The following is a 16343-nucleotide window of genomic DNA, read 5'->3' as shown; positions in this document are numbered from 1 at the left end:
CAATGGGTGTAGAAATTACATAAATAAATAAATACACAAACAAACAAACTTTAAAAAAGAAAGGTAAAAAAAAAAAAAAAAAAAAACCTGTGCCCTGAGCTTTATAGTTGGTAAAGTAACCTCAGTACTGGCTGCAAAATGAAGAAAGGCAAATTTAGACTGTTTTTCCACAGTGAGGGGGATAAAACAAGCATTTGAGTGAACACTTCTCCTCTGTCAGATTAAATGCTTTCAATTTTACATTTAGTTGCTTAAAATACATTTAGAATAAAAGCTTTGTTATGTCAATGTTTTCAATCAGAAATTATTGATATGGTATAAAGTACTTAATTTTATCCTAAAAACTCTTAAGTTAAAATATTCTCAATTTATACAAGGATAGGTACCATGCATATCCCATATTTTCCCCCTTAGATAAATGTGTACTTAGAAAGACAAAATTATCTCTCATGAAAAAAATAAAACCAATATAAAATAAAGGACTAAATTGTTCTGCATAGACTAGATGAGACAAGTGTGAAGAGAGTAAAGTCAGTGGGAATTAGAATAGTCAGAGAGAGCTTCATGGAGAATGAGAGACTATGAGCCAAGTCTGAATAGTGTAAGACTAGGCAAGAGGAAGGGAAAGTAAAAGGACAGAAAGGACAGCATGAGTAAAAGGCTGAGAGATGGTGAAATCAACCCAATTAACTCAGAGGATAAAATCTGATGGCAGGGAAATAAAAACAGATGTCCAGACAATAATTAAATCAACGTTCAGAGCAGCATTATTAATGGCCATAAAGTGGGAAATAACCCAAAGGTGCATCAAATGATGAATGAACAAGGGTTTTGGCCCACAATGGAGCACTGTTTGACAAAAAAAAAACTGAAGCACTGATATATGGTATAACACAGATGAACCCTGAAAACATTAAGTGAAAGAAGCTAGTCACAAAGGACCACACATTGTGTGACCCCCTTTATATGAAATATTCAGAATAGGCAACTCTATAGAGGCTGGAAGTAGACTGGTGGTTGCCTGAGGCTGGGGGCTCAAGGGCTAAGGGTTTCTTTCCAGGGTGATGAAAATGTTCTACTTGATGGCAGTGATAGTTGCACAACTCTATGAATATAATCAGAAACACTGAACTATACATGTTAAATGGGTGAATTGTATGGTATGTGCATTATATCTCAATAAAGTTTTTAAAAAATCCAATGGGGTCGCCTGGGTGGCTCAGTCATTAAGCGGCTGGCTTCGGCTCAGGTCATGGTCCCAGGGTCCTGGGATCAAGCCCCACATCAGGCTCCTTGCTCGGCGGGAAGCCTGCTTCTCCCTCGCCCACTCCCCCTGCTTGTGTTCCCTCTCTCGCTGTGTCTCTCTCTGTCAAATAAATAAAATCTTAAAAAAAGAAAATCCAATAGCAGGACCCATTCTTAATTTCTTAATTCTCTCTTTTGGGTGTATATACTACACATGATCTGAATATTTCTATGCAATTACAATATATCTAAAAGGAAAAGAAGATGAAGGAAATGCTTAAGTTCAACTGGTTTGTAAAATGACTTTTCTGTACAAGTTATCCTAAAATCAGTACGGATTCTATATCCGTTCACAAAAGTGAACATGAGAAATAAGACCATTTCCTGAAACATTCCATTAAAGATTATCTTCTCATTTTATATGGCTCATCTCATCATGGTAACAGAGATATCATTAAAAACCATTGCACCTGGGTGACTCAGTTGGTTAAGCATCCAACTCATGATTTCAGCTCAGGATCATGGAGTCGAGCTGGCGTGGGGCTCTGTGCTGGGCAGGGAGTCTGCTCGAGATTCTCTCCCTCTGCCTCCCCCCCACTCACGCGTGTGCATGCGCACGCACTCTCGCTCTCTCTCAAATAATACATAAATATTTAAAAAAATTGTTTAGTAGGAAAAAAAAAGTCCCTCAATTTCTGTGAATGATGCATAAGTCTCAACTTTCCTAAGGGTAAATACTGTAAGAGAAAAAAAATGTATAACACAAATAGCAGAATGAAAGTCAAAGTTTAAGAAATAAGTGCATTGTGAAGATACTAAAATTACACTAAATTATAATGCAAATACAAGAGAAAATGGTCCATGGAAATTAGCATCCTAAAACACTTTATATTAACCTGCTACAGATTCACTGTTGACATGTTACACTTAATACATACCTGACTTCTGACTTGACCTAATTTCTTCCTCAAATCCTGTGTCTCATCTTCTAAATTAATACGGCAACGTGATGTAACCTCCAGCGAAGCCTCTGACATAGATTGGTTTTTTAGGGCATCAGCCAGTTCTAGTTGAAGGTGTCTCACAGCTACCTAATAAGACGTTTCTGTTACTGATTTTATAAATTATCTTAGTATTAAGTTATGTTAATAATATATAACTCTAACATATGTACTTTGAAAAATATCACCACATACAGGTGTTATCCTCCTGCCTAGTCAGTGTTATGTTACTTAGATAATTAATTCAGCCCCACTCTCCATTCCTTGTTGATGAATCTGCAAAGCTTCCCACCCTACTGAGGTCTCAAAAAGAAATGGGTTTATAGGTGGGCCTAGCAGTGGTAAATTCGACATGATGAAATATTTTCCTTCTGTTTTATTAGAGGCTTAAATTAATGTCAAAGTTCCTCACATATTCAATCCTCTGCTCAAATCCTTCCAATAGATCACTATCTCAGAACAAAAGTGAAGTCATTCTAATGGGCTTCAAGGCCCTAGATAACCGGGCTTTCACCTCCCTCCCTGACCTCCATTCCTGCTACAGTACAAGAATCCTGCCACCCCCCATTAATCTGAAAATGGAGATCCAATGCGAAATTGATATATTACAGATACAATTCTCTTTGTATGGGACAAACTTATGCCTAAATGATAGTCATTGAGCTTTGAAATAAGCAAAATATTTGTAAAATTGCCTTAAAAAATTATAAATAGCCTTGGGAAGATTAAATCAGCTTTGCTAAAGCTCACCACACTTGTCCCAAATTATGATTTAATGAAAAGTGCCTGCAAAGAGTTAAAAGGTCATAAGACACATGATTTCAGACTAAAATTCAAATTTATATAAATAAACATAAAATTATTCCAACCTAAAATGTATAAAAAGCCACCAAAGGAAAAGTACTGAGATACAGCATCTACACTCTAGTTCAAGTGGGAAATCTGGAGTAAACCATCAAGTGAATCCACTTAATTGAATCTCAATTTCAAAATGCTCATTGCAGGTATGAACATTTCCATTCATCTATTCATCATGGTATTAAAATGTGACAAAGATTAAAATTATTATTTTAGCAGTATAAGGCTAAATTATTAGTATCAGCCTACTATTAACAATTTATAACTTAACCTCTTAAACTTTCATAGATGACACAACAATTTTATTCAAATTAAAACCCCTCTCAAGTCTAATTTTTATTTGCTGGATACAAGTTATGCTGAATTATAGTCTATATATTTTTTATATTCAACTAGATTCAAAATTCAGCCATAATCATTCAGGTCACGATCTCGGGGTCATGAGGTGGAGTTCTCTGATGTGGAGCCCTCTTGGGATTCTCTCTCCCTCTCCCTCTGCCCCACTCCCATTCATGTGCAGGTGCACTCTTTCTCTCAAAAAATAATAATCATCATCAAATATTACTTTGAATTTTCTCTTAGAAAGCTTGAAAATATTTATCTTTCTGGATACTTACTTCTCTTTCTACTTTCTCCTTTTCATACTGATACATTCTTTCTTTTAAAAGATTGCATTCATTGATTAACTCTCTGTTGCTTGCTTCCAGCAAAAGACCTTGTTTTTCACTTTCAGCTTGAAGTTTTTTTAAGATATCCTGCAGCTGGTCCTGGATATTAATTACTACATTTTCTTTACTGGCAGCTTTGTTGTGAGCGTCATCTAGTTGCTGTTGAAGCAACATATTTTCACTTTGTAGTTGAGATAATCTCTCCACTAAGGATTCCTGCTTTCCAATGTATTTATTCACTTGATCTTGTTCATTTTGATACATGTGTTCCATTTCCTTTTTCTGACACTGTGTTTGACTTAGGTCTCTCTGTACACATTCTAAAACCAAAGTCTTTTCCCTGAGAGCATCTCTTGTGTGATGGAGCTCAATTTCTAAAGTATTGAATTTACTTTCAGCTTTAGAAAGGTTTTGAGAAAGAAGCTCATTGTTTTCTTTTAGGTTAGACACATCAGAATTCAGTTTGTCCTGCAGACGAAACCATTCATCTTTTGCTCTCTGGAAAGCAAGTTCTAGGTCTCTTTTTGATGCCTGACTCTGATCATAATCCTCTAGAGCAGTAGCTAGTCTAGCTCGATGTGATTCAACTTGTGTGTCCAGTCTTTCTTTCTTTTGCTTTTCATTCTCCAGTTTAGACTTCAGCATTGTATTCTCAGTGGTCAGAGCATTCATCTGTCCACTATATTCTAATATTGTTTTTGTTAATGTTTCCTCATTCAGTTTTATGGTCTTTAGAAGACTGACATTCTTTTCTTTTATAATTTCAATGTCTTCACAATATTTCTTTTCCATTTCCTGGTTCTTATTGTTTACTGTGTCTATTTCCAGTCTTTACATGGCAATTTCATCCTGCCACATGTAGGTTTTAGGCAACAGATCTTTTTCTTCTTTATGACTATTAGAAATCTAAGTAAAACAAAGGAGACTTTTAGCTGGAACTCAATAAAATGACATTATCCTGATTTTCTCTGAAATTAAAGAATAACCTATATTTATACAATGAGTAGGTTGCAGTAAGTGGATATCCCAACTGGAAAAAAATAAAGTTGGGTCCAAACCTCAAACTTCATACAAGCATAAATTCCCAAAGTTTCAAAAATTTAATTGAAGACAGTGAATACATGAAAGGAAAAAAGAAACCAAGACAAAATTTTTAAGAATCTCAGAACTGGAAAGGTCTTTTTTTTTTTTTTTTTTAAGATTTTGTTTATTTATTTGACAGAGACACAGTGAGAGAGGGAACACAAGCAGGGGGAGTGGGAGAGGGAGAAGCAGGCTTCCCGCGGAGCAGGGAGCCCGATGCAGGGTTTGATCCCAGGACGCCGGGATCATGACCTGAGCCGAAGGCAGACGCTAAACGACTGAGCCACCCAGGTGCCACCAGAACTGGAAAGGCCTTTCTCTGATTTACAACAAACCCAGAAAGCCTGGAATAAAAGATTAATAAATCTGATTACACTAAAAATTGAATTTACAGTCTGATATCTAACACAGCTACCCCACAATAAAATCCCTAGCTCTGCATTTATTTTGACAGATTAAATTTCCTAAAATTCTTTTTTCCTGACCATATTCCATAGAAATTCTACTTTTCTAACATTTCTATAGTCACTTATAAGAATTACATCTACTGATAACTGACAAATCTAGGCACTATACTATAAACACTTCTGACATCAGTGAACATTTTGGTTATCACAATTCTAGAATGGAGAGGTTAAAAACATTATGTGAGCTGCAGGACTTTCCCCAGGTCTTCTTACTCCACTACTTGTGCTCTTACACCAAACTGCAGCTCTTCTCTAGTGTAAATCATGAATACAAAAGAAGCCTTATATTTCAAAATACTGATGGTAAATAAGATAAAATTTATACAGCTCTTAGAAAAATCATGAGATTATTTGCCGCTGCAATAAATTTTATTTCCTCTTCCTGATGTTAAAAATGTTTAAAATAGGGGAAAATACACTGAGCTATTTTATTAGGAATAAAACACTCATGAATAAATTATCATTAGCATATAATTGTTCCAAAAGCACCTTGTAATGAAATAGGATACTACTTGGAGCAAATTGCTACTTTCCTCAAAAGTAGAGACTAAATCCAAAAGAAAGTCTCTGAACAGGCTACACTCTTCTCCTGTTCATCAGTGGCAGTGTTAAGCTAGCTTCTCTTTCAATACAGAGGTGATGAAGTAACTGCCAAATGTTGAAACACATATTGTCAGTAGCAATAGTTTTGAGCATATGGAAAGCTCAACAATTCTTATGGAAAATACTAAAAGCCTCTCCTTTGGATGAGGACATGATGAATGTCACTATTTGACTCTTGCAGACAAACGCATTTAAATTAAGGATATTACTTTATCCACTGGACCAAAAATGTCAACACCTCCTATGCCCCCCCAAATACACACACACACACACACACACACACACATATACATGCTTTAAAAATCCTCTATGCTTTCCATGATCTACAGTGTTGGTTTTTAAAAAATATATATGCATACATGGAGAAAAAATAATAATTTCAGAAAATAAAATGTATATACATACAAATACATACACACATGTACTTAAAAATAACTAAAGAAAATACCCCAGAATTCCTTCTGTTATTAGCCACTTCTATCTCCTTTTGTTTGCAAAGGTGATTCTTTAGAATTCCATCTTGTAATACTCTGGCATTCTGTTCTCGAGAAAGTTGTAACTTAGCGTCATTTCGCTCTTCTACAACCTAGAGACCTATTTTCATTAGGATTTTGGATCACACCAGTAAAAAAAAGTCAGGGACGCCTGGGTGGCTCAGTCGTTAAGCGGCTGCCTTTGGCTCAGGTCATGATCCCAGGGCCCTGGGATCAAGCCCCGCGTCAGGCTCCCTGCTCGGTGGAGAGTCTGCTTCTCCCTCTTCCTCTACCTGCTTCTCTGCCTACTTGTGCTCTCTCTCTATCTCTCTGTCAAATAAATAAATAAAATCTTTTAAAAAGAGTCAAACGCTTAAGAGAACTTAAAAAAAAATGTTCAAAAGAAGTAGTCTTTTTAACTACAAGGATTTTTATCCTGCATGAATAACTCAAATTTTAATTTAAATGACAGATTTGTCATAAAGTAAAAATACAAGAAGATATAGTATGTGAAAATAAAATTTCTTTACAAAACATTTAACTAGTTCCATCATACTCTCAAGGCGATTTAGCCTGTATTTTAACATAAAAAATCCAAAACTGAGGTGCCTGTGTGGCTCGGTTAAGTGTCCCACCCTTGGTTTTGGCTCAGGTCATGGTCTCAGGGTTGTAAGATCCAACCCTGAGTCAGGCTCTTCATTCCGCACAGAGTCTGCTTGAGATTCTCTTCCCTCCCTCTCCCTCCCCCTTTACTCCTTCCCTTGCTCATGCTCTCTCCCTAAAAATAAATAAAATCTTAAAAAAGAAAGCCAACCTTCACATTTATCTCAATTTACCTTCTATCCCTTCATTCAGAAAATATATAGAGAACATATAAGAGAAGCCAAGAATTCCAAAAAGTTAATAATTTTAGCTAAAAATATTATAGTTCCTATTAGGATAAAATTAAATTTTTTATCTATTTTATACCTAAATAATATACATTAAATCAAGGGTATATTATAAATAATACTGATGGAAATATGCAATTTTTATCAAAGGTTTACCTGATCCAAATTATTTCTTACAGTCCTCAATTCCGCACCTACGGTTGCAAGAGTAAGTTCAAGTTGTTGTTTCATTTCAACTTCATTGTACTGCTCTTCTTTTTCTCTGAATTGCTCCCTCAATTTTTCATATAATTTATCAGCATTTCTTCTTTTTTCTTTTTCTTGTTTGAAGGTAAATCTGCAAATAAATGTGCTTATTTTAAAATGTTTTGTAAGCAATAAAAAGTTCATTTTATGATCTGGTTCCACATATGTTGGCTTATTATCCAAATGAAATTTCTATGTTCTCAATTTTTTTCCTTTCTCGGGCTCATGTTTACTTTCTCACTTCAATCTCTTCCGAAAGATATATATAGTTGAAAAGAAGCAATGAGAAAGCATTATGCAGCTTAGTAATAAGTTTTAGTACTAACTCTGGTAGATATTGTAGAGAAAGGAATTTTGAAATTATTCAAGAAAGTTAGAATTAAAAATTATCATTTTCCCCATATAGTCATAATTACTCCTCCATTAGAACAGATAATTTAGTTACTAATTACAAAGAGAAGTTGCTCTTTATAAAAACAGTTTATAAATTCACTAGAAGTAAATTTCTACTTCACAAAACATCACAGGTACCTCCAAAAATAATTTGCAGTATAAGACAGCAGCTGCAGATGTCATTTACACAACATACACCTGCAGATTACTGTGATCCAGGACTAGGCTGGGGAGTCTCATATCTGTTGCCCTATACATTTTATGTTTCTTCTTCTGCAATATTCTCAATTTACCTTGTTGATTATTATTCATTTTACTTTTTTTAAAGATTTTATTTATTTCTTTGACAAAGAGAGAGAGCACAAGCAGAGGGAGAAGCAGGCAGAGGGAGAGGGAGAAGTAGGCTCCCTGCCGAGCAGACATCTGGAGATGGGGCTTGATCCCAGGACCCCGGGATCATGCCCCGGGGAAGGCAGAAGCCCAACCACCGGAGCCACCCAGGAGCCCCTGAAAACGGCTTTCTATTGCTGCATCTGCTCAGTTGCATGGAGACCGGCTGGGGCCCAGAGGGATATGGAAGAGGAATATACTGAGGGAGAGCTTTTTTTAGGGAAGTTTTCTGGGGAATGAGGCATTTAGCATCCTGAAGTTTCATGCACTTTAGCCCCAGTAGTATACGAAGAGTGCTTTTCCACACCGGCGAGTCTAACTTCTGCAAATGCTCAGAAACGCTCAGCCAACTCCCGCCAATGTTTGAAGGGGGAACCCAGCCCGGCTCACAAGCGATCGCTGAGATTTGAGAGACTTGGACTTCGCACATGCGCTTTGGGCACCCTTGGCCGCCGGCCCTTGGTCCGCACATGCAGCGACGCTGGTTTGTGAGGTGTGCAAGCGCATTTGTGTTTGGCTTCGTTGCTTGGTTACATTATTCTGCGCTTAAAGACTCCAAACCTCATAATGTCGCTACTGTGACGTAGTGGCGAGGCGGGTTTGGCTTATCTCTAGCGCTAGTGTTGGGCTCTAGAGGCAGTGAAAAGCCGAGGGGAAGGGGAAGTGTTTGTGAAGCCTCCAGGCTTTGCGATGAAGAAGTTTTTTAGCTTCGGGAGTAAGAAGGGCGGGTCGTCCTGTCGCGTTACCAGCTCGCTGAGGGACCGCTTGGGCATCCGGCCTGAGAAGAGAATTGGAACCAGCAGCTTCTGGGGGGGGTACAACATCCGAGACAAAGATCTCAGGAAGATCCACAAAGTTGCCAGCATGGGCGACGTAAGGAAACTGCAGGAGATTCTATTTTTCGGGAAACACGGCGTGAACGAAAGAGACAAGATGAACAGGTAATAGGGACTTGGAGGCCGGCTGCCCGAGACGGCGGGGAGGAGGTGGGGCGGGCCGGGAGAAGCGCGCACCTTCCCGGCTCCGCCTGTGGAACGGAGCCCTCCTGTCACCGAGGGCGCTTTGCGGTCTTCCCTCCTGAGGCCCCGCAGCAGGGGTCTAGCGCCCAGGCCGGCTGTCTGAGCATGAAAACGAAGGCTTCAGCTGCCTTTGGACCCACTCATAATTCCCCGTTAGACCACTTTACAGACAGGTGTTTTTTTTTTTTGTTTTTTTTTTTTAACATTTTATTTATTTATTTGACAGAGAGAGACAGCTAGAGAGGGAACACACCCAGGGGGAGTGGGAGAGGGAGAAGCAGGCTCCCTGCTGAGCAGGGAGCCCGATGGGGGCTCGATCCCAGGGCCCTGGGAACATAACCTGAGCTGAAGGCAAGCACTTAACTGACTGAGCCACCCAGGTGCCCCTCTTACTTTCTATTTAAAAAAAATTTGGGAGTGCGGGTGGGGATTGGTATCTTCTGACGTTTAACCTCTTCAGAAGTAAAGGGAATATTTTTATCTGTACTTGTAGATTTTATTCATACATTAAATATATACATGTTTTTTTGTTGTGTGTAGCTTTATTATGTATAAGTGATTATAGATTAATCATTTCATTTTAGTTACATCCTTATGAAAATAAATAATATAAATGATAATATAAAAGTTTATAAAATTTTAGTTGTGTCCTTATGAAGAAAGTCAAAAATAGGAAATATAAATGATTATTGCAATTTCAGATGTATTACTTGACTTTATAAAGTTTTCTTTAAAAATACTGAACTCTGGGGTGCCTGGGTGGCATAATCGGTTGAGCATCAGAGTCTTGAAATCGGCGTGGGTCGTGATCTCGGGGTTGTTGGGTGGAGCCCCATGTCGGGCTCTATGCTTGGTGGGGAGACTGCTTGAGATTCTCTCCTTCTCCCTCTGCCCTTCCCCCCGCTTGTGCACACTCTCTCTTTTTCTCTAAAAGAAAGAAATCTTTAAAAACTATTGAACTCTCCAACTGTATTTATCTACTCTTTCAATCCATTTATTTATCAAATAGAATCTGAACACATGTTATGTAGGAGACATACTCTACCCAGAATCTTTTCATTCTTAAAGACTTCATGTTGCCCAGTATTAGTAAGATGAGAAATTCTATTTATTTTATTTATTTATTTATTTATTTATTTAAAAGATTTTACTTTTAAGTAATCTCTATACCCAACATGGGGTTTGAATTTATATCATTGAGACTAAGGTTGCATGTTCTACTGATTGAGACAGCCAGGTACTACTAAGATGAGAAATTTTATTTTATTTTTTTAATTTTAAGAAAAGATTGATTTATTTGAGAGAGAGAGAGAGAGAGAGAGAGAGAGAGAGTGAATGGCAGTGGCTGGGGAGGGAGAGGGGAGGGTTAGAGGGAGAGAGAGGATCTCAAGCTGACTCCACGCTGAGCACGGAGCCCGACATGGGGCTCGCTCTCAGGATCTGGAGATCATGACCTGAGCCAAAACCAAGAGTCGGACACCCAACCAACTAGCCACCGAGGTGCCCCTAAGATGAGCAATTTTAAATTCAAGTATTAGGACTTAATCTCAGTTAAAGGTTTTCCTCCTTCCTTTCAAACAAAAACATTTCTGAAGATAGGAAATTGTAAAAGCTAACCTTTACCTGTCCTTTTGTAATTTATAATAGTATTAAATACTAATATTGATAATTGGTAGTACTTGATTATCATGTGATTTATAAATCTAAATATTTTATAAAATGAGCTGTCCCTGTTTATTTAAATCCTGAGTTTCCTTTGGCTTAAAGTTTCTTGAAAATCAGAGTAAGAATTACTTAAAAAACATTCTCCGTTATTTTAGTCCTCTTTTCCCATAATGCTTTCAGGAACTAAAATTTATTGAAATGCCAGGTATATGACTAGAACTGCAATAGACCTGTTGTGTATATCATTATTTCATGTAATGTAAGGCACCATAGATTGTCTGATGCCCCAGTATTTTCTGTACCAATAAGAACTTTTAAAACAATTCTGCCAATTACAGTTGTAAGACATTTTGAATTATAAATTGCATTCCAATGTCAGAGATATTAAAAGGTGACAAAATGAGCATCTTAGAATCACTGAAATGTAGTATTCTTGTGAATCCTTAAAACATATCTACAAAGTAGGCATAATTGTATCACTTTACCTAATTGGATGTTGTCTTTGTAAAATAATAGTAATAGTAATAGTTATAATATTATGTAACAAACTCTGCATAGATCCTCATTTAATCATCATGCCGAGGTCTTGCGAGATAACTAGTCTTTATTTTATTTATTATTCTTATTTTTTAGTAATCTCTATACCCAACATGGGGCTCGAATTCACGACCCTCAAGATCAAGAGTCACATGGTCTTCAAACTGAGTTGGGCAGGGGCCCCGAGATAACTATTTTTATCCCCATTTTGTTGATGAGGAAATTGAGGATAAGGCTAAGTAAGTGATAACTGTTAAGTGACAGAGTTAAAGTAGGATTCAAACCCAAGTTAAGCTGAATCCTGAGGTCATGCTCTACCTACTCAGATAGGCTGCTCTTTATTAGTGTGGTGAAGAATCACTAATAAATATTGTACTTTCTTCAAAAGAAAACTAAATCTTTGTTTTGGAGTCATAGGAATAAGATGCTATTTAACGTTTACAATTACATGAATTAACTGCGTGTTTTGACATAGTGCACTATAATTTCCTAAAAAGTTCTTTCACTTTCGTAGGACTGCTCTCCATTTGGCCTGTGCCAATGGCCATCCAGATGTCGTTGCTGTCCTAGTGGAGAGGAAATGCCAGCTTGACCTCTTTGATAAAGATTATAGAACTGCTCTGATGAAGGTATGGGGTAGCAGCTGTGTCTGCCTGAGATGGATTTGATTTAATTACTTAGCATGAAAACTTACTGCATTTAAACATAACAAATTGGTGAAACCTGTGGCATGTTTACTTTAAATTCCCAGAATTGACACTCTGTTTCTTGGTATAATACTGACAGGCTGTACAATCTCAGAATGAGAGATGCGTGACTATTCTTCTAGAACACGGTGCTGATCCAAATCTTACGGACATTGCTGGCAACACTGCTCTCCACTATGCCGCTGTTGGTTCGAATACATCAATAGCAGAGAAGCTGCTTTTACACCATGCAAATACTGAAGTGAGAAACAAGGTACAGATCAACTGTATTTATAAAGTATTTGAAATAATATATATGTATATATAAATTTTTTTAGCCACAAAACATTTTATTTACGTATTTATTTATATGTGTAATAAATACATATACTGAATTCTATACATCAGGTCCTGTCATCCTGGACACAACTCCAAAGCCAGGGCAGGGAGGGCTAGAGAAAGGTGATGCCCATGGAGAGGGTGAAGTTCTGTCTCCCAGCCACCCTTCCACCCCAGAAAGAAAATCTTCCCATTAGTGCTTGGGAGTGGATGGTGGGCTCAGAGCCCACAAAGGATTGAAGGCCTAGAGGGGAGTGGAGGTGGTGGAGGCTGGGTGCTGTGCAGGGCCTTAGGAAATGGGTGCTGCTGGGAATGGGTGGGAGACGCTGACCCAGTGGGGTAACTTGGGTGAGTGCAAGTAGGAGGAGAAAGCAGCAGGTTGCAGGCCCTGGGCGCTCCAGGCCCCAAGGTTCTGAAAATGAGAGCAAGGGGATCAGGTCATGACATCCTACAGGGGCATTTACTTGTGCTTGTAGCCACTCTGCCCGCCACGTACCACATTGGGGTCTCCCATTTCAGAGAGTAGTTCCTGCTCAGCCTTGTGTAGTTCCTCAGTGGGGTGGTAGCTGTACGTGGGGAGTAGTTGATGACCACGCTCCCCAGTCCACCTTCTGTTTCTGTGACATGCATTATTTCTACCACTGCCCTTACAGAAACACTGTTGGTTGACATAGGTAGGGTCAGTTTTTCATATTTGGAAGCTCATGCATTCCCTGAATGAAAAGATTTTGAAATAACTTAATTGTCTAAGATTTCACTTTAATGATACTTTTTTTTTTTTTAAGATTTTATTTACTTGAGAGAGACAGAGAACAAACATGAGTATGGAGGAAGGGCAGAGGGAGAGGGAGAAGCAGGGGAGCCTGATGCAGGGCTGGATCCCAGGACCCCGAGGGTCATGACCTGAGCCAAAGACAGTCGCTTAACTGACTGAGCCACCCAGTTGCCCCAAAGCCACTCTCTTAATTCCGAGTCCATCTCCTCAGTGACCCTTTTGGATCAAGAGTGCCTTATGTTGACATCTGGGATCCTGATACCATGATAGAAGAGAATCAACCATGTTTGTGTAACTTGGAGAAAACCTTCATTTTTTTTTTTTTTTTTTTAAGATTTTATTTATTTATTTGACGGAGAGATGGCGAGAGAGGGAACACAAGCAGGGGGAGCGGGAGAGGGAGAAGCAGGCTTCCCGCCAAGCAGGATGTGGGGCTCAATCCCAGGACCCTGGGATCATGGCCTGAGCCGAAGGCAGACACTTAACGACTGAGCCACCCAGGCACCCCGAAAACCTTCATCTTTATTGGAAAGCTCTCAAAACTATATCCCCGAAACTCTAATTTCTCAAATGTTAATGTTTGCCACAAAAAAGTATTGTCAGATGGGGATAAGCAAATTTAAACGGATTTCTTTTGTGCTAGATATATAGTGCAGTTTTGTAATATTTCTCAAACATAGATGATCATTGAATCTTTCTACTGGGGCACAGTACTTACCTTCCAGCAAAGTGTATGTTCTTCGGAATGTAATTTAAAAAACACTACTCCAGAGATAATCATTTAGGTTGTTAACTCAATAAAAATACTTAAAGCATTTACTGCTATGTTTTAGATTTTGGAGATATAGAGAAAAAAAACAATCCCTTCCCTCAAGAAGCTCTTGGTTTAGAGGGGGTGCAATAAAATAACTAGAGTATACCATAATAAATACTGTGATAGAAGCCAAGATTCTTGGAACCAGTCAATGAAGTGAGTTTTGGAGAATGACTGCAGTTAATCTGTTGAAGAAGTGGAAGAGAGCTATTTAATTTAGTTTTATTTATTTTATTTTTTAAAAAAGATTTTATTTATTTATTTGAGAGAAAGAGAGAGTGGGCGAGAGAGCAGGAGCATAGGGGCGGGGCAGAGGGAGAGGCCAACTCCCCTCTGAGCAGGGAGCCTGCCTTGGGGGTGGATCCCAGGATGTTGGGATCATGACCTGAGCTGACCTGAGCCCAAGGCAGATGCTTAACCGACTGAGCCACCCAGGCCCCCTGTGGAGGGCTATTTGAAAGAGAAGGAGCAGCTGGTGAAAGCACAGAAGGGTGAGAGTACTTTCTATATTATATAAAATTCAGTATGGAAATATGTAATTTTGTAAATTATAAATTGTTTTTGCACTTTTACAGGATGAACTCACACCATTGTTACTTGCTGTAAGTGAGAACAAACCGCAAATGGTGGAATTTTTAATAGAAAAAGAAGCAAATGTACATGCAGTTGATAAGTTGCAAAGGTACAGTAGTTTGGGTTTTTTTTTAAACCTTATATTGTTCTAGAGTGGTACAGTTACTCAAGTCAGAAAGATTAACTTAATAAGAAGAGGATTAATTTTTTTTTTTTTTAAAGATTTTATTTATTTATTTGACAAAGAGACACAGCGCGAGAGAGAACACAAGCAGGGGCAGAGGGAGAGGGAGAAGCAGGCTTCCCGCAGAGCAGGGAGCCCGATGTGGGGCTCGATCCCAGGACCCCGGGATCATGACCTGAGCCGAAGGCAGACGCTTAACGACTGAGCCACCCAGGCGCCCCGAGGATTAATTTATATAGTGAAAAATGTCAACATGTCATCAGTTAGGCAGAAAGCAATTATTCTGACGGGGCAACATGAAGAACAGTATATGGTAGAATTTATATTTCTTCATATTATTGACTGATGTCATTTGCAGTCTTTTTTTTTTTTTTGCCATATGATTTTATATTAGCTAAAGGGGTTTCATATTAGTTTTATTAGTTTTATAACGTGTGGACTCCTAACTTTTATTTTACTTTATGATGCAATATTGGACTTCTTAACCCTTTTATAATATTTTTGAAACTTCTACTTCCTATATATTTTCCTTAAAAGATGAATATTAAACATAAATAGGAGTTGCTTTGTCTTTTGGCTGACTCTTTGCTTTAAATTGCTTTTTGTTTTTGAAGAATACTGATGTTAGATGATCCCTAAGTGATTATTAATTACTCTTACCAGATAATATGGGCTCATCATCCTTTTTCATGTTCAGTATATATATATATTTTTTTTGTTTTCATTGGTAAGGATAGAAGGATGAAAGATAACTTTAATTGAATAGACTTTTCCTTTAATGAGGACAAATCATAGGTGGGTGATAAAGAGAAAAGAGATGGGCTTTAGATTGACACAAGACTAGGTTTAATTCCTAGCTTTCCTACTTGCTAAGTGTGTGACTTTGGAAACATTACTTATCATAACCAGATACATTTCCTGATATGAAAAGGAGGATAATAATATATCCTTCAAGGGTGGTTGTGTGTAATATTTTATATATATATATAGCATTTAATTTAGTGTCTACCACGTGCTTATCTTAGCATCATTAACTGCAACTATGACTGTTTTATTACCATTAGTATGAATACTGTTATTTTCAGCCTGCAAATAAGCTTTTTTAATTTTTTATTTTTAAAGATTTTATTTATTTGAGAGAGAGAGAGAGCATGGGCAGGGGGAGGGGCTAGAGCAGGGAGCCAGACGTAGAGCTCGATCCCAGGACCCCAAGATCATGACTGAGCTGAAGGCAGACGCTTAACCGACTTAGCCACCCAGGCACCCCTGCAAATAGCTTTTTATACGGAGCTGTCCTATAGATGGCTTGGAAGTACACTGTATCAGATTAAGGAAGAAATGGGGAATTCTTTTTTAAAATCTTTACCATCAGATAAGTGACCTCAGCATAGTTTCTTGTTCATCAAAGGACTTTTTTTTTTTTTTTAAAGATTT

General features: G+C 38.0%; 1 protein-coding gene across 14 annotated transcripts in view; it reads left to right on the top strand.

Moving 5' to 3' along the window:
• LOC118555525 (ankyrin repeat domain-containing protein 26-like) overlaps positions 1 to 16343 on the top strand; it is a 511611-nt gene that overhangs the window by 375570 nt on the left and 119698 nt on the right. For all 14 annotated transcript variants that reach the window (XM_078075224.1, XM_078075225.1, XM_078075231.1 and 11 more), the window contains 4 exons: positions 8256 to 9258; positions 12053 to 12167; positions 12325 to 12498; positions 14728 to 14834. In XM_078075224.1, coding sequence (XP_077931350.1) covers positions 9008 to 9258; positions 12053 to 12167; positions 12325 to 12498; positions 14728 to 14834 — 647 coding nt within the window. In that variant the 5' untranslated portion in view covers positions 8256 to 9007. The remainder of the gene's footprint in view (positions 1 to 8255; positions 9259 to 12052; positions 12168 to 12324; positions 12499 to 14727; positions 14835 to 16343) is intronic.

The sequence above is a fragment of the Halichoerus grypus genome, chromosome 6, assembly GCF_964656455.1.
Source record: "Halichoerus grypus chromosome 6, mHalGry1.hap1.1, whole genome shotgun sequence".
Taxonomy (NCBI): domain Eukaryota; kingdom Metazoa; phylum Chordata; class Mammalia; order Carnivora; family Phocidae; genus Halichoerus; species Halichoerus grypus.
This window is presented reverse-complemented; position numbering and strand designations above follow the sequence as displayed.